The sequence below is a fragment of the Thalassophryne amazonica genome, chromosome 12, assembly GCF_902500255.1.
Source record: "Thalassophryne amazonica chromosome 12, fThaAma1.1, whole genome shotgun sequence".
Classification (NCBI taxonomy): Eukaryota; Metazoa; Chordata; class Actinopteri; order Batrachoidiformes; family Batrachoididae; genus Thalassophryne; species Thalassophryne amazonica.
The window spans coordinates 798,463-825,576 of NC_047114.1; the positions used below are offsets into that span (position 1 = coordinate 798,463).

Below are 27,114 nucleotides of genomic sequence, written 5' to 3' on the forward strand. Positions count from 1 at the left end.
TTGTCGTAGTTATGTTTAGCTATAGTCATAATTTCAGTGGGACTTACAACTCGTAAGTATCTTAAATATTTAAGTCCCATTTTAGTTTTAGCTCTTTGCGTAAATTTGTTGGTGGATCGTAATTTAACCCTCTGGGGTTCAAGGGCATTTTTTGGACAGTTCACTCGCCTGGCATAAATGTTTTATTATTGCTGTTAACAGCTCTCCCTGCATCCCACAATCAAGTTTTATGTCTCTTTTTTTCCAGGACAACCTGTGCTTTCAGAATATATATGTTTTTGTTGTGTTTTCTAAGTGTAATAAAGGTTTACAATCAAAAATAGGCACGGAAAAAATAAAGCAAAAAATAATTTTCCACACACATTTATTCAAAACACACAGCAAACTATAATAAACAACTGTTTTGACACTTTATAATGGTAATTTGAGGTCTTGTGTGAAAGACTGTACAACAAAAAGGTTCAAACAATAAACACAAATGCACATTTTGAACAGTATATACAAAATGGTCTATGTGTTTTGTTGTCCATTGATATGGGAAACAGTGCTTTACGCAGAGAAAGCAACAGAGTTATCCATTAACATTCACATGCAAACTAGCGGAGCAATTCTGATAGTTACACACTCTTTGTTTGAGCATGTGAGATTGTCATCAGAGGCTCTCCGTCTGCTCCTGCTTTCACTGATCGCTGTGCGTAATGGCGCAGGGCACACTGACTATGTACTAATAGTATGTACTCATTGGAGCTATTCAAACAGGCCAACTAGTAACATATCACTCCTGAAAACGATCTTTGGCTTTTCACGTGAAGTAAATCTGCCCTACAATTGGATTTTGGAAAACCATGTGACGGTGAATCAATTCCGATTGGAATTCAGAATAATAGTGCTATGTGACTAAAAAGATTAATCCAGGTTTTGAGTATATTTCTTATTGTTACATGTAGGGATGGGTATCAAGAACCGGTTCCTTTCGGGTATCATTAAGAAATGAGTCGATCCACCGACATCAATAAGCTTTTTGCTTAACGATTCTGATATCGGTCCTTCAGAGTGGCCGTTGTTTTGGGGGGTGTTTGTCAGGAAAATGATAATTTCTCTACATTGATCACAGACCCTGCAGCGGGTCTGTAATCAACTTTTCTGCTTCGCGGCTTTGCTTTGAACCTTGAACCAATTGAAGCAGTGGTTCGCAGATTGAAGCAGTGCTTCGATCTATTGCTTCGTTTATTCTTTATTTCGCTTAATTTTCCCCCGCTAAAACCCTATAGAGCATATGTCTGTGAGTATTATTTACCTTTTCTATGTTAAACCGACCTGTTATGGTCTTCTGAAACAGTTGATGTATTTTATAACTTAAAAACGGGAGCGATGCTAACGCGTTAGCATATATATGGCATTTTCAATGTTAAAAGTTAGCATTGAGCAGTTGCAGCTGTCATCACGTTCGGGTGCATTTGTTTTCAAATTATCCATCCATCCATCCATTTTCATCCGCTTTATCCGGAGTCGGGTCGCGGGGACAACAGCTCAAGCAAAGCCGCCCAGACCTCCCGATCCACACACACCTCCCCCAGCTCCTCCGGGGGAACCCCAAGGCGTTCCCAAGCCAGCCGAGAGATGTAGTCCCTCCAGCGTGTCCTTGGTCTTCACCGAGGCCTCCTCCCATTGGGACGTGCCCGGAACACCTCTCCAGCGAGGCGTCCAGGGGCCATCCGGAAAAGATGCCCGAGCCACCTCAACTGACTCCTTTCGATGTGGAGGAGCAGCGGCTCGACTCCAAGCTCCTCCCGAGTGACCGAGCTTCTCACCCTATCTCTAAGGGAGCACCCAGCCACCCTGCGGAGGAAACTCATCTCGGCTGCTTGTACTCGCGATCTCGTTCTTTCGGTCATGAGCCAAATCTCATGACCACCGATCCGTCTATCGATCTCACGCTCCATCCGTCCCTCACTCGTGAACAAGACCTCGAGATACTTACACTCCTCCACTTGAGGCAAGGACACTCCACCGACCTGAAGAGGGCAAAGCACCTTTTTCCATTTGAGAACCATGGCCTCAGATTTGGAGGTGCTGATTTTCATCCTGGATGCTTCACACTCGGCTGCAAACCGCCCCAGTGCACGCTGAAGGTCCTGATTTGACGAAGCCAACAGAACCACATCGTCCGCAAACAGCAGAGACGAGCTTCTGTGGTTCCCAAACCAGACCCCCTCTACACCCTGGCTGCGCCTAGAAATTCTGTCCATAAAAATAATGAACAGAACCGGTGACAAAGGGCAGCCCTGGCGGAGGCCAACGTGCACTGGAAACAGGTTTGACTTACTACCGGCAATGCGAACCAAGCTCCTGCTGCGGTCGTACAGGGACCGGATAGCCCTTAGCAAAGGACCCCGGACCCCGTACTCCCAGAGAACTCCCCACAGGGTGCCCCGAGGGACACAGTCAAACGCCTTCTCCAGATCCACAAAACACATGTGGACTGGTTGGGCGAACTCCCATGAACCCTCGAGCACCCGATGGAGCATGTAGAGCTGGTCCAGTGTGCCGCGACCAGGACGAAAACCACACTGCTCCTCCTGAATCCGAGGTTCGACATTGGTCAAATTCTCCTCTCCAGTACTCTGAAATTGACCTTACCGGGGAGGCTGAGGAGTGTGATCCCCCTGTAGTTGGAACACACCCTCCGGTCCCCCTTCTTAAACAGAGGGACCACCACCCCGGTCTGCCAATCCAGAGGCACTGTCCCCGATCGCCGCGCGATGTTGCTGAGGCGTGTCAGCCAAGAAAGTCCCACAACATCCAGAGACTTAAGGTACTCAGGACGGCTTTCATCCACCCCAGGAGCCTTGCCACCGAGGAGCTTTCTAACCATCTCGGTGATTTCGGCCTGGGTAATGGATGAGTCCGCCTCTGAGTCCCCAGTCTCTGCTTCCTCTTTGGAAGACATGACAATGGGATGAGGAGATCCTCGAAGTACTCCTTCCACCACCCGACAACATCCCCAGTCAGGGTCAACAGCTCCCCACCCGCACCGTAAACAGTGCTGGCAGACAGCTGCTTCCGCCTCCTGAGGCTTCGGACGGTTTGCCAGAATCTCTTCGAGGCCGACCGATAGTCCTCCCCAAACTCCTCCCAGACCCGAGTTTTTGCCTCTGCGACCGCACGGGCTGCGGCACGCTTGGCCTGCCGGTACCTGTCAGCTGCCTCTGGGGTCCCACCTACCAACAAAGATAAGTAGGACTCCTTCAGCTTGACGGCATCCCTTATTTCCAGTGTCCACCACCTGGTTCAGTGATTGCCGTCGCGACAGGCACCAGAGACCTTGCGACCACAGCTACGAGTGGCCACATTGACAATGGAGGTGAAGAACATGGTCCACTCGGACTCCATGTCTCCAACCTCCCCCGTGATCTGGGCGAAGCTCTCCCGGAGGTGGGAGTTGAAGATCTCGCTGACAGAGGGTTCCGCCAGTCGTTCCCAGCAGACCCTCACGATACGTTTAGGCCTGCCAGGTCTGACCGGCTTCCTCCCCTACCAGTGGATCCAACTCACCACCAGGTGGTGATCGGTCAACAGCTCTGCTCCTCTCTTCACTTGAGTGTCCGAGACACGTGGCCGAAGGTCAGATGATACGACTACAAAGTCGATCATTGACCTCCGACTCAGGGTGTCCTGGTGCCACGTGCACTTAAGGACACCCTTGTGCTCGAACATGGTGTTCATGATGGACAAACTGTGACTAGCACAGAAGTCCAACAACTGAACACCACTCGGGTTCAGATCGGGGAGGCCGTGCTTCCCGATTAACCCCCTCCACATCTTACTGTTGCCACCCACGTGGGCGTTGAAATCTCCCAGGAGAACAATGGAGTCCCCAGTCGGAGCGCTATCTAGTACCCCTCCCAGGGACTCCAGGAAGGTCGGGTACTTTGCACTGCCGCTCGGCTCGTAGGCCGAGACAACGGTGAGAGGCCTGTCCCCGACCCGAAGGCGTAGGGACGCGACCCTCTCGTTCCCTGAGTGAACTCCAACACATGACGACTGAGCTGGGGAGCAATAACCAATGCGACCCCAGCTCTCTGCCTCTCCCCATGGGCAACGCCAGAAAAATGAAGCATCCAGGCCCTCTCCAGGAGTTGGATACCAGAGCCCAAGCTGTGCGTGGAGGTGAGCCCGACTATCTCTAGTCGGTATCTCTCAACCTCCCGCACAAGCTCAGGCTCCTTCCCCCCTAGCGAGGTGACATTCCACGTCCCAACAGCCAGGGGCTGTGAGCATGGGCCGGGCCGCCGGGCCACCCGCCCTCGACCACCACCTAATCCTCTCTGCACCCGACCGCCATGGCCCCCTCTGCAGGTGGTGAACCCACTGGAGGGCGGGCCCATGTCGCTCTTTCGGCCTGAACCCAGCCGGGTCCCATGGGCTAGGGTTAGGGTTAGTTTTCAAATTGTAATATTTTTTAAATTTATTTTTGTTTATATATGAATAATCTAATGATTATTATATACAATATATACTTATTATATACAATTTTAGAGAAAGAGACAAAAAGAACCTGAATAGAAACACAACAAAAAATATAAAACCAACTAACAATGAACATACAGAAATAAATACATACATACATACATACAGAAATAAATAAGTGTTTCCTGTGAACACCTAGTGACTCTTACACCTCCATTTCATCCCTGTCTTATTTAAGTTTAATGACAGTTTGTTTCGGTCAACCCATATTTTCAATGTGTTAATTTCTTCAGTGATTTCCTCCAGAACTATCTGCCAAACTCGAAAACTGCTGCATCCTATTAAGAGCAGAATACTACTGGAATGAATTTGAATAAGGAAAGTTGGGTTTTTTTTTCTCACTAAATGGATGCTGCACTCACTGCAGTTTGTCTGGAATAGTCCCAGATTGCATTTCAGAGCTTCTAGAATTCAAACATTTTCGTGCAGGTGGTGTTGGGGGTAATGTTGGGTTTTCAGCTTTTTTTGTTTTTCAGCACTTTCATCCCTGAATATGTCAATAGTGAGTCACTTTTGTGCTGATTAAAGTCACTAACTGGGACTCCTGTCTTGTTGCGAGAAAGAAATGAGAATTGTCCTCCGTTCTGTTCACACAGCTCCAAACACTGCGCGGGTCTCTGCCAAGTCAAGTTAGAATGATCGAGTCCAGTCGGAATTAATAACTTCAAAGTGAAACACCATTTTGTTTATTTTTATTTATGTCCAGAGATCAAGGATATCAATAGGATACCAATTTCATATTTATTTACTTTAAGACTCAATGAAATACATAGAAAACCTGTAAAGCCTACTTTTAGTACAAAATTCACAAGAGGTATTGATAAGGGAATCGATAAGGAATTGGATCGATAAGCAGAATCGATAATGGCATCGATATAGATTAAATTTTATCAATACCCATCCCTAGTTACATGGGAAACAAGGTACCAGTAGATTCTCACAAATCCAACAAGACCAAGCATTCATGATATGTACACTCTTAAGGCTATGAAATTGGGTGATTAGTAAAAAAAAAAAAAAAAAAAGTAGAAAAGGGGGTCTTCATAATAATAGTAGTGTGGCATTCAGTCAGTGAGTTCATCAATTTTGTGTAACAAACAGGTGTGAATCAGGTGTCCCCTATTTAAGGATGAAGCCAGCACCTGTTGAACATGCTTTTCTCTTTGAAAGCCTGAGGAAAATGGGACGTTCAAGACATTGTTTAGAAGAACAGCGTAGTTTGATTAAAAAGTTGATTGGAGAGGGGAAAACGTATACGCAGGTGCAAAAAATTATAGGCTGTTCGTCTACAATTATCTCCAATGCTTTAAAATGGACAAAAAAAACCAGAGACGCGTGGAAGAAAACGGAAAACAACCATCAAAATGGATAGAAGAATAACCAGAATGGCAAAGGCTCACCCATTGATCAGCTCCAGGATGATCAAAGACAGTCTGGAGTTACCTGTAAGTGCTGTGACAGTTAGAAGACGCTTGTGTGAAGCTAATTTATTTGCAAGAATCCCCCGCAAAGTCCCTCTGTTACATAAAAGACGTGCAGAAGAGGTTACAATTTGCCAAAGAACACATCAACTGGCCTAAAGAGACATGGAGGAATATTTTGTGGACTGATGAGAGTAAAATTGTTCTTTTTGGGTCCAAGGGCTGCAGACAGTTTGTGAGATGACCCCCAAACTCTGAATTCAAGCCACAGTTCACAGTGAAGACAGTGAAGCATGGTGGTGCAAGCCATGATATGGGCATGTTTCTCCTACTATGGTGTTGGGCCTATATATCGCATACCAGGTATCATGGATCAGTTTGGATATGTCAAAATACTTGAAGAGGTCATGTTGCCGTAAGAAGAGGACATGCCCTTGAAATGGGTGTTTCAACAAGACAATGACCCCAAGCACACTAGTACACGAGCAAAATCTTGGTTCCAAACCAACAAAATTAATGCCTCACCGATGTGAAGAAATCATGAAAAACTGTGGTTATACAACTAAATACTAGTTTAGTGATTCACAGGATTGATTAAAAAAAAGCAGTTTGAACATAATAGTTTTGAGTTTGTAGCGTCAACAGCAGATGCTACTATTATTGTGATAGCCCAATTTCATAGCCTTAAGAGTGTGATATCATGAATGCTTGGTCTTGTTGGATTTGTGAGAATCTACTGAATCTACTGGTACCTTGTTTCCCATGTAACAATAAGAAATATACTCAAAACCTGGATTAATCTTTTTACTCACATAGCACTACTATTATTCTGAACACTGCTGTAGGTGCATGTCTACTGTGAGAGACATAATCTAAAAAAAAATCCGGAAATCACAATGTATGATTTTTTTTTTTAATAATTTATTTATATGTTACTGCTGCAAATAAGTATTTGATCACCTACCAACCAGCAAGAATTCTGGCTTACACAGACCTGTTAATTTTTCTTTAAGAAGCCCTCTTATTCTGCACTCTTTGCCTGTATTAATTGCACCTGTTTGAACTTGTTACCTGTATAAAAGACACCTGTTCACACACTCAATCAATCACATTCCAACCTGTCCACCATAGCCAAGACGAAAGAGCTGTCTAAGGACACCAGGGACAAAACTAGACCTGCACAAGGCTGGGATGGACTACAGGACCATGGAAATATAGACTGGAATGGACGTGTGCGCCTCAATCTATCAGCGTCACTCAGGACAGGAAGGCGCCATTACTAAGGGTGGAGATGTGCAGACCATCAATAATAAATTGACCGCTTTTTTTGCACTAGCGTCACTATTTCTTAACGGATTTTAATAAATGTAAGCTCTTTCCAATGAAGCTATGCATGTGAGTGGAAAAAAACGTATGTAAAATGCAGAAATTTTGGGAAATTATGACAAACTGTGCTGCTTTAATTGCTCTTTCTAATGAACCTATACATGACTGGGTAGCAAAAAAATGTTTTATGTAAAATGTGGAAATTTGGGGAAATAGTGACAAACTGTGCTGCTTTTCTCTCTCTATTGTCGCTATTTGCTAACAGATTTTAATAAAAGTAGGCTTGTTTTAAAGCCCTTTAATTCTGCTTTCTAATGAACCCATACATGACTGAGTAGAAATAAATGTTTTATGTAAAATGTGGAAATTTGGGGAAAATATGCCATTCTCTTCATTTACTGTGATGGCTTTTTCCTGTCGTCACAATTCTCGATGGATTTTTTATAAATGAAGCCTTGTAAGTTGTATTCAAGCTGATTAAAAGCTCTAACGAACCCATACATGCCTGGATAAAAAAATCCTTATGTATTAAAATTTAAATCTGATGTATGCCTTGCCATTGTGCTCATTTACCTTGCTGCTTTTTCCACTGTAATATTATTGCTAGTCTTTTAATGACAACATATATATGATTTTTACTAACATTTTATTCCAAGTAGATATAAAGCCATTCAGAATTTATGACTTTTGACCCTCAGTCAGGGTAAAAAGTACCTCCTCCATGCCCCAACCACACTGTTAAAATTTAAATGCCTCCTGTGACCACATGTACATATCATATTAAACAACTGCAAGTAAATATAGACATAAATATATTTAAACATTTTCGTTTCCATATTTGTATGCATGTGAATACAGTTTAATGAAAAGAACTTAGACGTCGAGTATAGTCTCAGTATATCGATATTAAATTGCGACATAACTTTAAAATAAACATTTGTTTTGCATAATTACATTAAGGCTATTGTACAGTTCATTTTAGTATTCGAGAATTTGTTTTTGTCTTTGGTGCAGTTGATGGTTAAGCACTGGCTGCCTTTTTTCTCCTCATTTCACTTCTGTTTAACAGGATCAAGGTGCTCTCTCCACCCTTAGTAATGGCCGCCATGCGGCACGCCGCTAGTCACGTGACATCCATTCCAGTCTCTATTTCCATGTACAGGACAACAGGCAAGCAGCTTGGTAGAAGACAACAACTGTTATGATTATTTATTAGAAAGTGGAAGAAACACAAGATGACTGTTAATCTCCCTCGGTCTGGGATTCCATGCAAGATCTCACTTTGTGGGGTAAGGATGATTCTGAGAAAGCTCAGAACTACACAGGAGGACCTGGTCAATGACCTGAAGACAGCTGGGACCACAGTCACAAAGATTACATTAGTAACACATGATGCGGTCATGGTTTAAAATCCTGCAGGGCAGCAAGGTCCCCCTGCTCAAGCCAGCACATGTCCAGGCCGGTTTGAAGTTCACCATTGACCATCTGGATGATCCACAGGAGGCATGGGAGATGGTCATGTGGTCAGATGAGACCAGAATAGAACTTTTTGGAATCAACTCCACTTACCATGTTTAGAGGATGAGAACAACCCCAAGAAAACCATCCCAACCGTGAAGCATGGGGGTGCAAACATCATACTCTGGGGGTGCTCTTCTGCAAAGGGGACAGGACGACTGCACCGTATTGAAGGGAGGATGGATGGGGTCATGTATTGTGAGATTCTGGCAAAGAACCTCCTTCCCTCAGTAAGAGCATTGAAGATGGGTCATGGCTGGGTTTTCAGCATGACAATGACCCCAAACACACAGCCAGGGAAAACCTGGTGAAAAACTACATGAAACGTATGACCTCTCTAATTGAAAACAAAGGCTACTGTACCAAATATTAACATTGATTTTCACAGGTGTTCAAATACTTATTTGGAGCAGTAATATACAAATAAATAAAAAAATCCTACATTGTGATTTCCGGATTTTTTTTTTTTTTTTTTGATTGTCTCTCACAGTGGACATGCACCTAAGATGAAAATTTCAGACCCCTCCATGATTTCTAAGTGGGAGAACTTACAAAATCGCAGGGTGTTCAAATACTTATGTTCCTCACTGTATTAAGGACATCGTTGGCGTATAGTGCCACCTTGTGTATGTCTCCAGAGATGTCTATTCCCATTATTTCATTTGTTTGTCTTATCTGAGCAAGAGGTTCTATGAAAAGGGAGAACAAAAGAGGTGAGAGCCACCTTGCCTCGTCCCACGTTCCAGTTCAAATGAATTTGTTCATTTATCTTGTTCATTTATCTTTGTTCTTTATCATTGTCCATTTATCTTTATCCGAGCAATTGGTTTTGTATATAGTGCTCTAATTGTTTTCATAAAATTACTATGAAAGCCTAATCTCTCTAGTAGTTTATATAAAAAACACCAGCTCACAGAGTCAAAGGCCTTCTCTGCATCAAGGCTGACCAAAGCTGCCTGAATCTTCCTCTTTTTAATGTTGTTCATTATGTGCAGAGTACGCCTTATATTATCATCTTTTTGCCGGGATTGATGTAAATAATTTATAATCAATATTGAGAACAGAAATGGGTCTGAATGAGCTATAATTAAGTGGATCCTTTCCTTTGGAATGACCAGAAATAATTGCTTCTTTCCGTGAAGGTGGCATCTTCCCATCTTTTAGAGCTAAATTTAATATTTTTCGTAGAAATGGTAATATCTCCGTTTTATTTTTTTTTTTTATACCATTCAGCAGGAAAACCGTCCAGACCAGGTGATTTGTTTGCTTTCAGACTTGATATCGCACAGGACAGCTCTCTTTCCGTTATTTCGGCCATAAGTGTTCTATTTTGATTTTCAGACAGAGTAGGTACATTGAGCTGTTTCAAAAAATTGTTTATCTGTTGAACATTTTGCAAATTTGGTTGTGGGTATAAATGCTTATAGTAATTCTGAAAAACAGAATAAATGCAGTCTGTTTACTATTTAGATCGATTGAACAACTCCAAAACGACTACTGGTTTTTAATTAACTGCAAACTGTCTACATAATAAAGTTTCTGTTGCAATAATAACACACACACACACACACGGTGTTCATGAATACTACGTCACTTGGCCCAGTACCTTGAACTGCATTGTATCATTCCTTTTTTCGGGACCTTTAGTCAAACATTATGACTTGCAGGTGGAGTTCTGTCATAATGATGGCAAAATTTTAATTCTCAGCCTTTTTGTACAAATAAACTGCAGAATATTCATACTCATCTTCAATTACTTATCCGGGATCGGGTCATGGGGACAACCGTTCCAGCAGGGGACCACAAACTTCCCTGTCTTGGGCCACATTAAGCAGAGATATAATCTCTCCACCTAGTCCTGGGTCTTCCCAGGGGTCTCCTCCCAGATGGACATGCCTGGAACACCTCCCTAGAGAGGCGTCCAGGTGGCATCCTTACCAGATGCCCAACCCACCTCAGCTGGCTCCTTTCAACGCTAAGGAGCAGCGGCTCTACTTCGAGGTCCCCACCGATGACCGAACTTCTCACCCTGTATCTAAGGGTAAGACATTGAAATTGCAGAATATAAATTAAAAAAATCAATTGTCACTGTTGTAAGAAAGGATTAACTGAATATGTATTTGTACATGATAATTGCAAGTAGATCCACACACTCACACACACTCATCTTCAACCGCTTAGTCCAATTATGGGTCGCAGGGGGCTGGAGCCTATCCCAACAGTCATAGAGCGTGAGGCACGGTAGACCCAGGACAGGATGCCAGTCTGTCACAGGGCCACAAACAGACAAAAAACACATCCACACCCACTCGCACACCTATGGACAATTTAAAGATTCCAATCCATCTAACCCTCATGTCTTTGGATGTGGGAGGAAACCGGACCACCCAGAGGAAACCCACGCAAACAAGGGGGGAACACGCAAACACCACACAGAAAGGCCACAGGCCATGACCTTCTCACTGTCAGGCAACAGTGCTAACCACTAAGCCACCGTGCTGCCGCAAGTAGATCCATACTACACGAAAACAATCAGACAGGCTGAATGTGGAATTGGACAGGTCAGGGTCTGCAGTGTTAATTGTCTCACGGACATGTGGATTTCAGAGTTGGAGAGGCACGATGCAGCTCAGGCCATTTTTCTTGTTTTTTGTTTACTTTTTTCCAATCTTCTCTGTAGAGCTATCACTACAGCTCAGAGTATATGTCACAAACTTTAAATCTTGCTGTCGGCCCTCCCCTCTCCCCCCACTCTTAATGTCCAGTGGTGTAGTCTTTCTAGTGGGTGTACTGTGTGTTTTGCTTGTCACCCCCCCACCCCCCACACACGTGTGCCTACTAGAGCTGCCACAAATGACTTTTGATAGTCGACTAGTCAACAATTATTTTTGCGATTAGTCACCTAGTCTGATCATATGTAAATTGCACCTTATTGCATTTTATCTATTGATACTATTATCAATTCCGCTTATCAATCTCAGGGCTGTGAAAACTCCGATTCCGCGGATTTCATCATGGGGAGGGGGGGTGGGGTGTTAGTGATGTACTCTTTAATCATGAACATCACTGAGTTTTTAAAATGCTTATCGCAAAGCGTTTTCTTTTTTTACGACATTGTGTACCGGACACTGATCTGTGTGTTACAGATACAAATTAGTTTCCTCGGATCCGCGGAGTTTCGCGGAGAAAAAAATGCCACTCAAAGCGTTGCTGTTACGACAGTTGTCGTAAAGCAGGACTGGTTGGTTGCTGCAGCGACGCTGTGTGGCTCCTGCAAATTTTCCTCGGATTTCACAATTTTCATTTCACAGCCCTGCAATCTAATTCCTTATCGAGTCCCTTATTGAAACCTCCTGTGAATTTTCTGTGTACTAAAAGTCGTCTTTACAGGTTTTCTATGTCAACAACATTTTATTGAGTGTTAAAGTAAATAAATATGAAATTGGTCACTGGATCCATGATCTCTGGACTTAGATAGAAAAATCTGTAGTTTTTGTCAAAAGTGTTTCCTTTCAGACAATAACGTCATGGATGTCTCTCCATACGTCTGTGCTGAGCTCAGCTGGCTGCTGGAGTCTGCAGCCGTACAGTCTTGGGCTGCTGCACGTCAGCCAGGACATCTCATTTTGGGAGGAAAAAAATATTCACCTCATTTCAGATTTACATTTTATCACCTCATTTCTGCTTAAAGCTGACTTTAGAATGATTTAAGAGGTTTTATTTTGTCATCTGATGGTTAATAATCACATTATTCCCTTTGATTGGTTTGGGTGTAGAGCGTCGGACTCAGAGAGTCAGACTCAGACATGCTGCTGTGGTACTCTGATTGGGCTGCCGTCTTTTATGATGAAATAATGTTGAATTTTTAGGGTGGACCGTTTGGTCTGCGGCACAGAGTCGGTGTATGTGACGTTGCAAGGCTGGTTTTCCTCCATGAGATGCTTGGGGCTGGGAATAGAGCCTCATTTCTCCTCAAAACAAGTCATTTAACAATTTATAATGACTCCTGAAGTGTAAAGTTAAGACAAAAATATTGCACAGTTCTCATTTAATGTACCCGAGACCAGCATTCTGTAAGCATCTCAAGTGGGTGCTGCAGTCTAAAGCCACCTTGACACATGCACAAGTTTTGTCACCGCACTGCCAGGCAATTTGTTGTGCCAACGTGTGTCTTTAGATGGTATGCTTGAAAAGCCACCTTGACGCTTGCATGAATTTGATCCTGGCACCAGCAAGCAATCTTCTATTCCAGTGAGTAAACTCATCTAGGGCTGAAAGTATTAATTGAGTAACTCGAACAATTCGATTACAAAAAATTTTTTGAGGCAAATTCTGTTTGCAGGAGGGACTCGCACATAGAATGACAAACTCAGACTTTTTTTCAGATCATGTTTTTTTTACTTAAAGGAGCCTTACCCGGAAGGGTGCAGGAAAGAAAAAAAAGAAAAGTGCAAACGTTTCAGTCCCCCTGGACTTTCCTCAGTGCAAACCGGGTGTGACATTGGAGCCATTCTTTTACAGAGTTCATCAGGTATCATCAGTTAGTGGCCAGTCAGCCACATACCAATCACAGACTAAGACCAGTTACAAAAAAACTGATATTTACAAACATTACAAAGCACAATAGATTACAAAAAACAGGACATATCCAACTCTTCATTCATTCCATTTGGATACAGAGTTTTCAAGTAGTAAATATATCTACATTCACATTGAAGTAAACATTTGTCAGTGCTGCCACCTCGTCTGCTTGGAGTAATCAAGTCAGTGCCACAAAAGTCCAAGTTTGCAATTGAATGATTGCCATCAGCAAAATGCCTAGCCACTGCAGATTTGGGATCTTCTCTGTGGATGGCGCTTTTGTGTTCATTAATCCTGCATCGTAACTGTCTGGTGGTTTTACCAACATATTGAATACCACATTTAGTGCACACTAAAAGGTAAACAACATTAGTTGATATACATGTAATAAATTTTCTGATACTATATTCCTTTTTTGTAACAAAGCTAAAAAAACACATTAACTTATTTAGTATTGGAGCAGGCAGCACAATTGCGACATGGAAAAAAAACAGTGGCATTATCCAAATTCTGTGTCTGAAATCTCCGTTTAACGTTGTAGTACATATACCAGGCCTGTGTGTGGCGCTGTAATGTCCCCAGAACAAAATAGAAGACCAGCAGTGCTGCCACAGTTACTTTGAAAAAGTAATCCAATTACTGATTACTCCTTGAAAAAGTAACTTAGTTACTTTACTGATTACTCAGTTGTAAAAGTAACTAAGTTAGATTACTAGTTACTTTTTTAGTTACTTTCCCCAGCTGCCGACAACAGCCCTCTGCCACCTCAACATGACAGTGATACTTGTTTTGCCAAAACTCACTTTATAGTCACCCTTTCTTGACTTCAATGAAACTATATACTTGTTTTATAAAAAGTAAAATAAAGACCTCTTTCTTGACCTCATATTTAACTGTTGACAGCACTGTAACAGTAAAACTTGCAATTTCTAGCCTACATTGTTTATAAATGTAACTATTAAATTCTTTCTAACATTTTTCTAACATTTAAATTCTCTGTAAACATTTTACTTGTCAAAATTGTTATTATTATAAGTAGTATTAGTAGTTGCAGTAAAAAAAGGCTTCAAAACTGGACCTTTAATCTCGGGGTGTTGGGGGGGGGGTACATCCTTGCCCCACGCCCCCATTCCATCTGGATTCGCCCCTGCTTTGGCGTTTGAGCACAAAGAATGGATAACATTTATTTATGCAGAAAACATGACCAGATTTACAGGTAAGAAAGTTTTATTGTGTTTTCACATCATGTGGTCCTCAGAAAGAGAGTTTAGATGCATTTGAGTGGAAAATAGTGTTAGTTGTTCACGCGTCGCGAAGGATCAGCTGTTTTTAGCAGCAGATACGGAGTGGCTCAGCTCAGAATTCTAAATAAAGGAGGAAAAAAGCATAAAATGTCTTTGTAAAGCTCAGTGCAGGTGTGCTATTGTCACCGCGCTTTAAGAGGTGAGGACGAGCTGCTCACTTAAAGTGGGCAGTTCAGTCGAACCCCGACCTCCTGCACACGGACCAAGTTTAATGCTGTTATCGACCCACAATGCAAAAATAATAGTAACGCACAGTGACTTAGAGAAATAACAATCTGATTACTGATTTGGAAAGATTAATGCGTTAGATTACTCGTTACTAAAAAAAATGGGTTAGACTGGCATCACTGAAGACCAGAGCATGCGCATAAGCCGTGTAAAAGCTAATCCATGTAGCAGCAGAAGCTACAGCTTTCCATTGTGACAGAGAGTTAAATAAAGCCTTTTAAGAGAAAGAGGATCCACGCTGATCATCTGAAATAGACTGACTGCACATTTAAAACAAAGCACTGTGTTAGTGTATTTAAAAAAAAAAAACACACGGTTTGGTCCGCTGGCTGCTCTCCGCTCTACATGCACTTCTCAGCCTCGTTCACACCACGCGACGGCGACGACAGGTTGCCATGTGATCCCTATGGAAGGACGTGTTGTGACGCCACACAAGTTCAAGCCACGCAACGCGATGGACGCGAAAGAAGCGCTTTTGAGCGATTGACGAGATATCGCATCACGTCGCCCTCCCCAAGCTGACAAATCTGAACTTTTTGTCTTGTCGCGCCGCAGTGACTAATCAGGGACTGGATATGTAGTGACGCGAAGATGTCTGGAGTTTATACTTGATGTGGACATGTCTTGTGTTTGGCAGCCAGCCTGTGAGCAGGACTTGTGTCCCTTTTGTGTTTTATTTCACAGTTATGACAGAGTATGAGGGGAGAGTGGGCAGCAGCACCACAGTAGCCAGTTTTTTTTTTTTTTCCACATGCTCACGCGAAAGAATCATCTGTGAAGATTATTTTATTAACTACACAGATGTATGATAAAACAAATGGTGACTGGTTTATAACACAATGATGACAGAGTTTGAGGGGAGAGAGAGTGAGGAACCGCAGTGGCAGCAGCAGCTGTTTTTTTGTTTGTTTGTTTTTTTTTTTTTTTTACGTGTGCGTGTGAAGGAATCGTCCATGAAGATAATTTTATTAACTACACAGATGTATGATAAAACAAATGCTGACTGGTTTATAACACAATGATGACAGAGTTTGAGGGGAGAGAGAGTGAGGAACCACAGTGGCAGCCAGTTTTTTTTTTTTTTCTTTGTTTACATGTGCTCGTGCGAACGGGACAGGAGGTACTCAAACTGGGTCCTGGAGAGGCACAGGTACCGCTGAAAGCGGCCGTCATCCAGACACAGCTCCTGCAGCAAATGATGAAACTCCCCAAATTGGGAACGTCTCATGAGGATATTGTGAACCCAGCGACGCCGCCGCTGGCGACCTTTGTCGGCTTTTCACAACAAATACAGCGCAGCAACTCGCTCCATGTGATCAAGGTCCACTATGTTGACTCGATGGCGAATGGAATGGAAGCTCCTCCTATTTATGATGCAGGTGAATTTTCGCAGCGAACGTTTCCGCCCAAGCAGAACGACACACTGGGTGATGGCGGCGTTTCCATCGCCAGGCGAAGGAAGCGAATGTGTGGCGTTGTGTGTGGTGTGAACGCGGCGTAAGTCAATCGTTATTCAAAAACCACCTTTATTTGGATTTCATCAGTGTTTTCATCGAACAGATTTATCAGTGTGGCTTCACAGGCTGTGCTCATGTTCACGTGCAGCCTGACTGACTGAGGATTATGCTGACCGTCTGTGCTTACGGTCCAAGAAAGATCCAAAGCTTGTAAAGATGTGAAAAAATAAATAATTGCCCAGGAAAATAGAAAGGGAAACACTCAATTTGATAATCTGCTTGATGGTGCAGCGACATTGTGCCATTGCTTAGGGAGAGCCTTGGATTATTGATGTTATTTAAAAATGAAAAAGTACTTTTTAATCTGATTAATCAGCAGCCCTAAACTTGTCACACACTGTCGCTTACACTGTGTATAAACTGTGCAATGACACGCATTAACATGCAGTGTTTGCGAATAGGCTGCGCAATGTTCACGCAAGTGGCATGAAATGTATGCGTGCCAGAAATTTTGAACATTTGAAAATTTTCTTTGCGCACAGTTCATGGACAGTTTCCAACAGTTGACTGCAAGTTTAGTCATTGGCACGCTAAATTGTGTGACAGTGCAAGTGTCAAGGCACCTTCACCTTCAACTGTACGGGCCTTATTGAATAGCTTATCAACATCACAGTGAAGTCATCAGGAAGCAGGGGTGTGACCGTGATGAATAGATATTTATATATTTAACTGTAATTACATTCAGTCACAGAGAAATCCCATTTGACACACGTGTACTTAAGGAGGCCAAGAGGAGCTGCAGTGACAGTGAAGACTTTTTTGAAACTAATTCTGTGCTATTGTTTGCCACCACCATCTGGCAGGCTCGATAGCTGCTCTGTGCTGCTGTTCATTGTGGGTTTAATTGGCATGATGTGGCTCAATGTAGTGTAACATCATCATCTTAGGAGCTGCAGGTCCACAGCTCACTGCACTGTAGAGGTCAATCAATCAATCAATTTTATTTATATAGCGCCAAATCACAACAAACAGTTGCCCCAAGGCGCTTTATATTGTAAGGCAAGGCCATACAATAATTACGTAAAAACCCCAACGGTCAAAACGACCCCCTGTGAGCAAGCACTTGGCAACAGTGGGAAGGAAAAACTCCCTTTTAACAGGAAGAAACCTCCAGCAGAACCAGGCTCAGGGAGGGGCAGTCTTCTGCTGGGACTGGTTGGGGCTGAGGGAGAGAACCAGGAAAAAGACATGCTGTGGAGGGGAGCAGAGATCAATCACTAATGATTAAATGCAGAGTGATGCATACAGAGCAAAAAGAGAAAGAAACACTCAGTGCATCATGGGAACCCCCCAGCAGTCTAAGTCTATAGCAGCATAACTAAGGGATGGTTCAGGGTCACCTGATCCAGCCCTAACTCAAAACGACCCCCTGTGAGCAAGCACTTGGCGACAGTGGGAAGGAAAAACTCCCTTTTAAGGAAAGTTTTAAGCCTAATCTTAAAAGTAGAGAGGGTGTCTGTCTCCCTGATCTGAATTGGGAGCTGGTTCCACAGGAGAGGAGCCTGAAAGCTGAAGGCTCTGCCTCCCATTCTACTCTTACAAACCCTAGGAACTACAAGTAAGCCTGCAGTCTGAGAGCGACGCGCTCTATTGGGGTGATATGGTACTATGAGGTCCCTAAGATAAGATGGGACCTGATTATTCAAAACCTTATAAGTAAGAAGAAGAATTTTAAATTCTGTTCTAGAATTAACAGGAAGCCAATGAATATGGGTGAGATATGCTCTCTCCTTCTAGTCCTCGTTAGTACTCTAGCTGCAGCATTTTGAATTAACTGAAGGCTTTTCAGGGAACTTTTAGGACAACCTGATAATAATGAATTACAATAGTCCAGCCTAGAGGAAATAAATGCATGAATTAGTTTTTCAGCATCACTCTGAGACAAGACCTTTCTAATTTTAGAGATATTGCGTAAATGCAAAAAAGCAGTCCTACATATTTGTTTAATATGCGCTTTGAATGACATATCCTGATCAAAAATGACTCCAAGATTTCTCACAGTATTACTAGAGGTCAGGGTAATGCCATCCAGAGTAAGGATCTGGTTAGGGCCAAGTACAATAACTTCAGTTTTATCTGAATTTAAAAGCAGGAAATTAGAGATCATCCATGTCTTTATGTCTGAAAGACATTCCTGCAGTTTAGCTAATTGGTGTGTGTCCTCTGGCTTCATGGATAGATAAAGCTGGGTATCATCTGCGTAACAATGAAAATTTAAGCAATGCCGTCTAATAATACTGCCTAAGGGAAGCATGTATAAAGTGAATAAAATTGGTCCTAGCACAGAACCTTGTGGAACTCCATAATTAACCTTAGTCTGTGAAGAAGATTCCCCATTTACATGAACAAATTGTAATCTATTAGATAAATATGATTCAAACCACCGCAGCGCAGTGCCTTTAATACCTATGGCATGCTCTAATCTCTGTAATAAAATTTTATGGTCAACAGTATCAAAAGCAGCACTGAGGTCTAACAGAACAAGCACAGAGATGAGTCCACTGTCTGAGGCCATAAGAAGATCATTTGTAACCTTCACTAATGCTAAGAGGTGACCGTATGTCAGGAAGGATTAGAAGCCTGAGTGCAATCCAGGGACATTTTTCCTCTGATATAGTTCTCTGAAGCATTCTGGTAATGATAAAGGTGTCGTCTTTCAAAAGCAATGACAGTTTTGTGTTTTAACCTTGAATTTTTCAAGCCTGGTCTCAATGTGTCCACACAAGGTGAGCATATAAATAGAGAACTCCTCAGACACCCAGCCAATTTCAGTGTGTTTTACTCACATTTTGAAGGCATAAATTTTACAACAAAAAGAAAAGGGTAATGGGGAAAATGTTAAAAGCTTGCATAAAATGGAAATGTTTAAAAGGTGCCAGGTGTATTGAAGTGCATAAATAATGCTGCTTTTGGTCTTACTCGTTTTCTTTCTTTAAAGAAGCAGCTACCAATTAAGTTATGCCCCCAATCTGTCAATAAAAAGTTATTTTAAGAGGAGTTAAATTGGTTGTTCATTAAACAGACTTTATTTTCTTTGTCAGGTAGTACTGTTAAATTAAGCTTAAGTGAATTAATGAAATTAAATGATTTTTGTTATCAGATTACTCGATTAATCGGCAGAATAATCGATAGCTGCAGCCCAACACCAGTCAGATGATAAAGATCCACTCAGCCGTTATATAATAACAAATAGAATGAAGTCATCTTCATGTAATATCACATCACGTAATATCTTGGGTTCATATTGTCTGCTATGAAGTAGAAGTCAAATTAAATGTAAGGATGACTTTTTTTTTTTTAAATTGCATTTTCGGTATTATCCCAGCTTCTTATGTTTTTATTTTATTTTTTTTATGTGAATTTTTCTTAATGTAATGGTTCATATGTAATTCACACAACATAAGCATCATTTTTTTACACCAAGATTTTTCCAAGGCCTTGGTCTGACTGGCAACAAAGCCACGTCTGTTTGCTTTAAAATTGACCACACGGATCAGACACAAAATAAATAGTTTTAGAATTAGTTAAAGGCGTTGCTGGAAAGGAAGGTTTTCTTACCCTTGTTGAAAAAGCCCCCAAAATGAATTTGACCACTGGCTTCTCAGAAGTTTGTTTCAAACAACTGTTACAAAGAGATGAAAGCATCCTGTTCTTGGTTCTAACCAGATAACAGGAATGTGCAAATAAGTCAGGAGGTCTCATATATGAGCACTAAGCAGAGAAATCGAGTGTTTTCTTAACCTGCAGTAGTTTTAGTGTTATTCTCAACTTCTTTCTTTGACGAGATGCAAAGCCAGTACATTTTAGCACTGGGCTGACATGCTAAGTCCCTTAATTTTAATTTTATGTGTTGATTCATTCATTTATTTATTTTTAGTCCTGTGAAGACTTAACGTAGACCTGCTTTGAAATAAATGCAGTCAGTTCACCCCACACTTCTTTTACAGGGTGGTCCAAAAAAAGCGCCCTATTTTGTATTTCCTCCCAAATTTGTGTTTTACAACATTTTGCCGTATTTTTCAGGTGGTGTAGACAGCGGGCCTGGGAGATTCTTTTGACACCAGTATGGATCAAGCTGGACAGTATACTAAGCAGCAGCAGATAAAAATCATTGAGGCCTACTTTGCCACAAAATCGGTGCTTCTGACACAAAGACAATGCACGAGAGATTTTGGCAGGAACAAATTACCTGATAGAAGGACGATTGAGCATTTGGTGGCCAAATTTCAGGAGACTGGAAGTGTAGCAAATGCCAATAAAGGTCACAGCGGTCGACCTCCTTCAGCCAGAACTCCCAACAACATTGAGACTTTGCGGGAAAGGCTTGAGGAATCCCTTCGGAAATCAACACGCCGTCTCTCACAAGAAGTTGGCATTTCGAGGTCATCAGTTTTGAGGATCCTCCATGATGACCTTAAGCTCTTTCCTTACAAAATTCAAATCTTGCAAAGGCAAACTGATCACAATAAAGCAGAATGACTAGCATTTGTCAGGATATCAGTCAAAGGATTGAAAACGACCCTGGCTTGTTGGATTTGATTTTCTTCAGCGATGAGGCTCACTGCCACCTGAGAACATATTATCAACTATTAAGGACAGACCACCAAAAATGTTTCAATTTCTGTCAGATTTGAAAGACATACTCTCCCATCATTCTGCTAATGTTTGGTGAAAAAAATTTCAAAATATCTCATCTGAGTAAAAAATGAGATCAAAAAGAAAATAGGGCTTTTTTTTTTTTTTTTTTTTTTTTTTTTTTTTTTTTTTTTTTTTGGACCACCCTGTAAACGAAGATTTCTCTGCTGAATTACAATTTTGGGCTTGCAGATTTACTTTACTGCATTCATAAGGGTCTTATAAATACATATCAGCTATTTCTTTCTGAGATCTGACCACATTTATTTCAAAGCAGGTCTACTTTAAAGAGGTCCAGCCTGTTTAACAGCAGATACATTTTGCTTGGACACAAAATCCTTAATTCTGGTGATGTTTTGAGAGGAATTATTGGAATCGCCTTGAGCTGAAGGTGAACCCTGACTTCGTCTTCAAGGTTTCTGTGTCATTCACACCAAAATGTGTAAGCCTTAATTCTCTCTCTCTCTCTCTCTCTCTGTCTCTCTCTCTCTCTGTCTCTCTCTCTCTCTGTCTCTCTCTCTCTCTGTCTCTCTCCCTGTCTCTGTCTCTCTCCCTGTCTCTGTCTCTCTCCCTGTCTCTGTCTCTCTCCTCTGTCTCTCTCTCTGTCTCTCTCTCTGTCTCTCTCTCTCTCTGTCTCTCTCTCTCTCTGTCTCTCTGTCTCTGTCTCTCTCTCTCCCTGTCTCTCTCTCTCTCTGTCTCTCTCTCTCCCTGTCTCTCTCTCTCCCTGTTTCTCTCTCTCTGTCTCTCTCTCTCTCGTTGTGTTTGTTAATGTTTTCCACCTGAGGGAGGGACTCTCACCTGCACATACAGGTGCTGCCATTGAAACAGGCAGTGACTCATTAAATGTCATGTGGGTATACGTGTGTGTGTGTGTCCCAGGTGGAAGTGGGTGACTTGCTCTTGTGAGCTCTTCTTGGCCACTCCTTCACACTGTCAGACCAAATGAGTGAGACCAGTGAACTGAGACATCACATGTATAAAGACATTGTGCTGTCTCAGCTGAAGCACAGAATTGCTTGGAGCGTCAGTTTTATTACAGTGTGATTGGACTCCTGTAAATCCACCTCTTGATTGTGCTTTGATGTTTTCAGGAGCCCATAAGTATAATAGGCTGTCCTGAATGTTAGATACAGTCATTGGCAAAACCTGGGGCCCTGGAATAGTATTCACCTTATTCAGCCTTTTACAGTCAGTCTTTTGAAATCGGCATTCTTGTGTTTTCCAGGGTAAACCGTACATGTTTGACAGAGTATTTCAGTCAAATACTACACAGGAACAGGTGTACAACGCCTGCGCCCAGAAGATTGTCAAAGGTGAGCTCTCACTTCTTGTTTCATTTCTATAATTGGAGTCCAGACTTCTTCAGAGAAATGTAAAAATAGTGAAATTGAAAAGCGATATTGACAAGCTTGGTTAGGGTTAGTTCTTGGTTCCTTAATGTGTGTGTTGCATCTTGTAGATGTTTTGGAGGGATACAATGGAACCATTTTTGCATACGGACAAACATCATCTGGTAAAACACACACCATGGAGGTAAAGGACTTTTCATTTTAATCCATCATTTCCACATCTCACTCAGGTGTTCCATAAGTCAGAACTGTTAAAAACCCGAGAGCAAGTTGCATAAGTATTTGTATCCGTATTGATGAAAGAAAATCATCCAGGGTTTAAGTGTGTGAGTGTGTGTATTGTCATTATTTGCAATCCTAAAATATTTTATTTTAAGGGACATATACATTGATTATTTTCAAATCCAACTTTGCTCTTGTTCCTGCTTGTGTTCAGGGGAACCTCCATGACACAGACTGCATGGGCATCATCCCCAGGATCGTGCAAGACATCTTTAACTACATCTACTCCATGGATGAAAACTTGGAGTTTCATATCAAAGTATGTAAACTGGGCGGCCTGGTGAGCAACTGTGTACTTCAAACAGTGTGAGACAACTCAGTGACTTAACCCTAATGTAAAGGAATCACCTGGAAGGAACCCTCGCAAACATGGGGACAACATGTAAACTCCACACAGAAAGGACCAGGTTGGAACAGAACCTGGGACCTTCTCACTGTGAGGCACCGCACTGGGACAGAAGCACCGAAGACACACAGAAAAGCAGAACTTGAGTGGAGATGTCTTTTAAGTGTTTACTGGTCCTTGCATTTTCTTAAAATCTGATCCATGTGGCCGAATAGAAACAGAAAGTTGCTTTCTTTGCTTTTTGTTAATTTTTGTATTACAACAACTTAGAGTAGTTGACTGAATGTTTTCTTCAGGCTACTATAAGAGCAATGAGCAAACCAGCTAATTAACATTTTCATTATTTTTTTTTTCCCAGGTTTCCTATTTTGAAATTTACTTAGACAAAATCCGGGACCTTTTGGATGGTAAGTAGCTAGATGTGGGAATGGGCAGGTCACGTTGACCTGCAGTGTTAACGAACATCATAACCAGGCGTGCGCACACATAACTGGTGCACATGCGTGTGAAAATAACATTATAATAAGATCCTGTGCAACAGAAAACACAGAGAGGAAATGCAACAATAGTAGCTTGTAGGAAATGTGTTTCCTTGTTTTCAGCTGTGCAGCATTTATTGTTAGCGTGCAGCAGCGCCTGAGCACATCAGTTATGTACACGCCTGATCATAACTAACTTAACTCCTGGATATTGGCAGTCAAAGTGTAATGCTTTTTTGTTTATTACATTTGTAATGTGAATTATATTTTTGTGTCTTTTTTAACTCTTGTCTGCAGTGTCAAAGACTAATTTGTCAGTTCATGAAGACAAGAACAGAGTGCCCTATGTCAAGGTGAGAGTTATTGTTTCCTCTCGTGTAAACAATGCGGTGAAACGTGTCCAGCGATATAAGCTAACGTCCTGCCGTTCTGTGAAGGGTTGCACTGAAAGATTTGTCTGCAGCCCAGAGGAGGTCATGGATACAATTGATGAAGGCAAATCTAACAGACATGTGGCAGTTACCAGTAAGAGACCATCCTGTCCTCCTCTCTCTCTCTCTCACTCTCTCTCACACACACACACACACACCCCCACACACCGCGTTGTGTTATTGTGTTACATAACTACGTTTTTTCCTCCTTTCAGACATGAATGAGCACAGCTCCAGGAGTCACAGTATTTTCCTGATTAATGTCAAACAGGAAAACACTCAGACAGAGCAGAAACTCAGTGGAAAACTTTACCTGGTGGATCTGGCTGGAAGTGAAAAAGTGAGAAGCGCAGAAAAAATGTAGTTTTATTTCTGGAGAGTATTGAAACGGGTGTTTTTGGTCAACCAATGTTCTTTAACTCCACTGTCATTGTTCAGTGTTAATTTTGGCAGGATTCACATTGTAAAGTGTTTCTTGCTCTCTCTGCTGACCTCCACACAATAACTTGCTGAGGTGTGTGTATGTGTGTGTTTTTTTTTTTTTTTTTAAATAAATCAGGTCAGTAAAACTGGTGCAGAGGGAGCTGTGCTGGATGAAGCCAAGAACATCAACAAGTCCCTGTCTTCCCTCGGGAACGTCATCTCTGCTTTGGCAGAAGGATCGGTCAGTAGCTGTGGAAGAATGCAGCGGGTTCACAGTTCAGTTTGATGTGTGATGGAGGGCTCGAATCGATGTGAAAGCTTTGACAGCTATTTTCAAAACAGTGCACAGTGTCAGTCTGTGTGTGTCTACAGCACATAAAATCATCTGAATTTTACCATTAAGATGTTCTGCATTTGTAGCAGTTGAATTAATACCCATCATGTCTGGACATCGACATTAAGAAGAACATTCATTTCCATGATCGATCGTAGGGTATTTGGGTCGTACTTTACTCATCAGATAGCCTCTTTTGTGGTTTTAACAAATGTTTCACAATGCACAGAACAGACTCTTGTGTCGCGATGTATCACCGAGCCAGTGTAAGGTTGATCTGTAATATTTGTCCAACATCTGTTGCATCCAGGCCTGTGAGCAGTCCATGGAATTCCACAGATTTCGTCATTGGGGGGGTTAGTGCTGGACTCTGTATTTGTGATCGTCACAGTTAGGAAATTTTTTTTGCGACATTATACTTACTATAAATCTGTGGAATTCCACAGAGGACTCGCCTATCTGAAAGCGTGGCTATTACGACAGTTGTCGTAAAGCAGGACTGGTTGGTTGCTATGGCAATGCTGTCGTCTCTGTGTTCTCTGTCTGCTGCTTCTCTTCTGGTCCGCTCTTGTTTATGTTCTGTTCTGTCTTCAATTAAAGACACTGTTCTTAAGCTAAAAGTAGCATTTGGGCATTGCGTACTTTAACAGCTTTTACAGCTGTGTAACGTAGCGACATCGTACAGAGGGAGGGCGGCGAGAAAGACAATGTCAAAACGTTTGATAAGGATGATGGAAACAAGAATTTGTGGAATTGGTGTTGGCTTGAATTTAAAATCGACAATGACACTCTTCATGAACACATCCAGGAAAAGTGTTCTGCATCTTGTGCCATTACTCAGGATGTTGATTTCAAAGTAACTCTAACCAAACCTAAGTCAACCCTAAACTGCTGACAGTTATGGAAAAAGAATGGAAATGCTGTCGTGTTGAGCAGCAGCACAGCACACAGCTCAGTGGTCTTCTGGGAGAAAGAAGACCATGATATTGCTTTCAGTAATATCACCGTGAAAGCCCCATTTTTAACCATGTGCACATCCTTTGTGTAACAAAGTTATCTCCAGCAGATAAAAACTTCCCTCTGAGCCATGTTTCATCTTAGTGGTTTTGTGGCAAATTTACCCTACTCGCTTTGATCGCTGATTGCTTTATTCTTGGGCCCTTTTGCTTAGTAAACAACCTGAGGTGGATCACCACTGATAGATCTGTGATGGTTGAAAACAAATCAGGTGTTGTGCAAGAGCTGTCTCAGTCTAGACGGAGGCAAGTGGCTGTCTGAAGAATCATCGCTCTGTGCTGTAACCTCGCTGCCTGGAACAATGGCTAAGTTATATCTTATCATTTCTAAAGGTGTCCTTTAAAGTCACGCTGAAAGAAGAAGCTGTATCCAGTGCTGTTAATTAGTGTGTGTGTGTGTGTGTGTATACATTCATACATACAGTGTATGTCTTAAAGACAAACTAACAGGTCTGGGAGAGACAGAACTTGCTGGTTGGTAGGTGATCAAATGCTTTTTTTCAGGCAATAAAATAAAAATTAATTATTTAAAAATCATACAATTTTTTTATACGAGGTCTGTGAGAAAAATAACGTACCTTTTTATTTTTTTCAAAAACTATATGGATTTGAATCACGTGATTACATCAGCCAACCTTGAACCCTCGTGCGCATGCGTGAGTTTTTTCACGCCTGTCGGTTACGTCATTCGCCTGTGGGCAGGCTTTGAGTGAGGAGTGGTCCACCCCCCTCATCGGAATTCCTTTGTCTGACTTCTTCCTGAGAGACTGGTGCTTTGCTTTATCAAAATTTTTTCAGAACCTGTGAGGCAAATCGAAGTGGACACCATTCGAGAAATTCAGCTGGTTTTCGGTGAAAATTTTAACGGCTGATGAGAGATTATGGAGTCTTACTGTCGCTTTTAGGACTTCCCACGGAGCGGGACATCGCGCCGCGCTCTGAGGCGCCGTCGTCAGCCTGTTTCGAGCTGAAAACCTCCAAATTTAAGCCTCTGTTGACTCAGGACGTCGTGAGAGAACAGAGAAGTTTCAGAAGAGCTCGGGATCAGCAGTTTATCTGGACATTCCACTGTTAAAGGAGATTTTGTAATGAAAGACGTGCGGACGGATTGGCGCGTCAGCAGGCAGCCGCTCATGGCCCAGCGCCACAGGAAAAACACCTCTGTTGGAAGCCTTAAGGACAAGTTGGAACATGTCCAGCAGTTAAACAATTTCTCAGATACTCACTCTACTGGAAGCCATCAAAAGCCGCCTGGTTTTTACAAATGGTTATCAACACGGAGGTGTTTTTCCTGTGGCGGCGCGCTGCGCTGGCTGCCTCCCGACGTGCCAATCCATCCGCACGTCTTTCAATTTGTCGAATGGTGTCCACTCGGATGTGCCTCACAGTTTTGG

The 27,114-nt window shown here is 42.2% G+C and overlaps 1 protein-coding gene across 1 annotated transcript in view; it reads left to right on the top strand.

Annotated features, from left to right (window-relative positions):
• LOC117521429 (kinesin-1 heavy chain-like) overlaps positions 1 to 27,114 on the top strand; it is a 131,683-nt gene that overhangs the window by 42,640 nt on the left and 61,929 nt on the right. Inside the window, 8 exon segments of the mRNA XM_034182724.1 lie at positions 22,286 to 22,373; positions 22,520 to 22,593; positions 22,846 to 22,950; positions 23,396 to 23,444; positions 23,814 to 23,869; positions 23,954 to 24,041; positions 24,163 to 24,287; positions 24,507 to 24,611. Of these exon segments, the coding sequence (XP_034038615.1) occupies positions 22,286 to 22,373; positions 22,520 to 22,593; positions 22,846 to 22,950; positions 23,396 to 23,444; positions 23,814 to 23,869; positions 23,954 to 24,041; positions 24,163 to 24,287; positions 24,507 to 24,611 (690 nt within the window).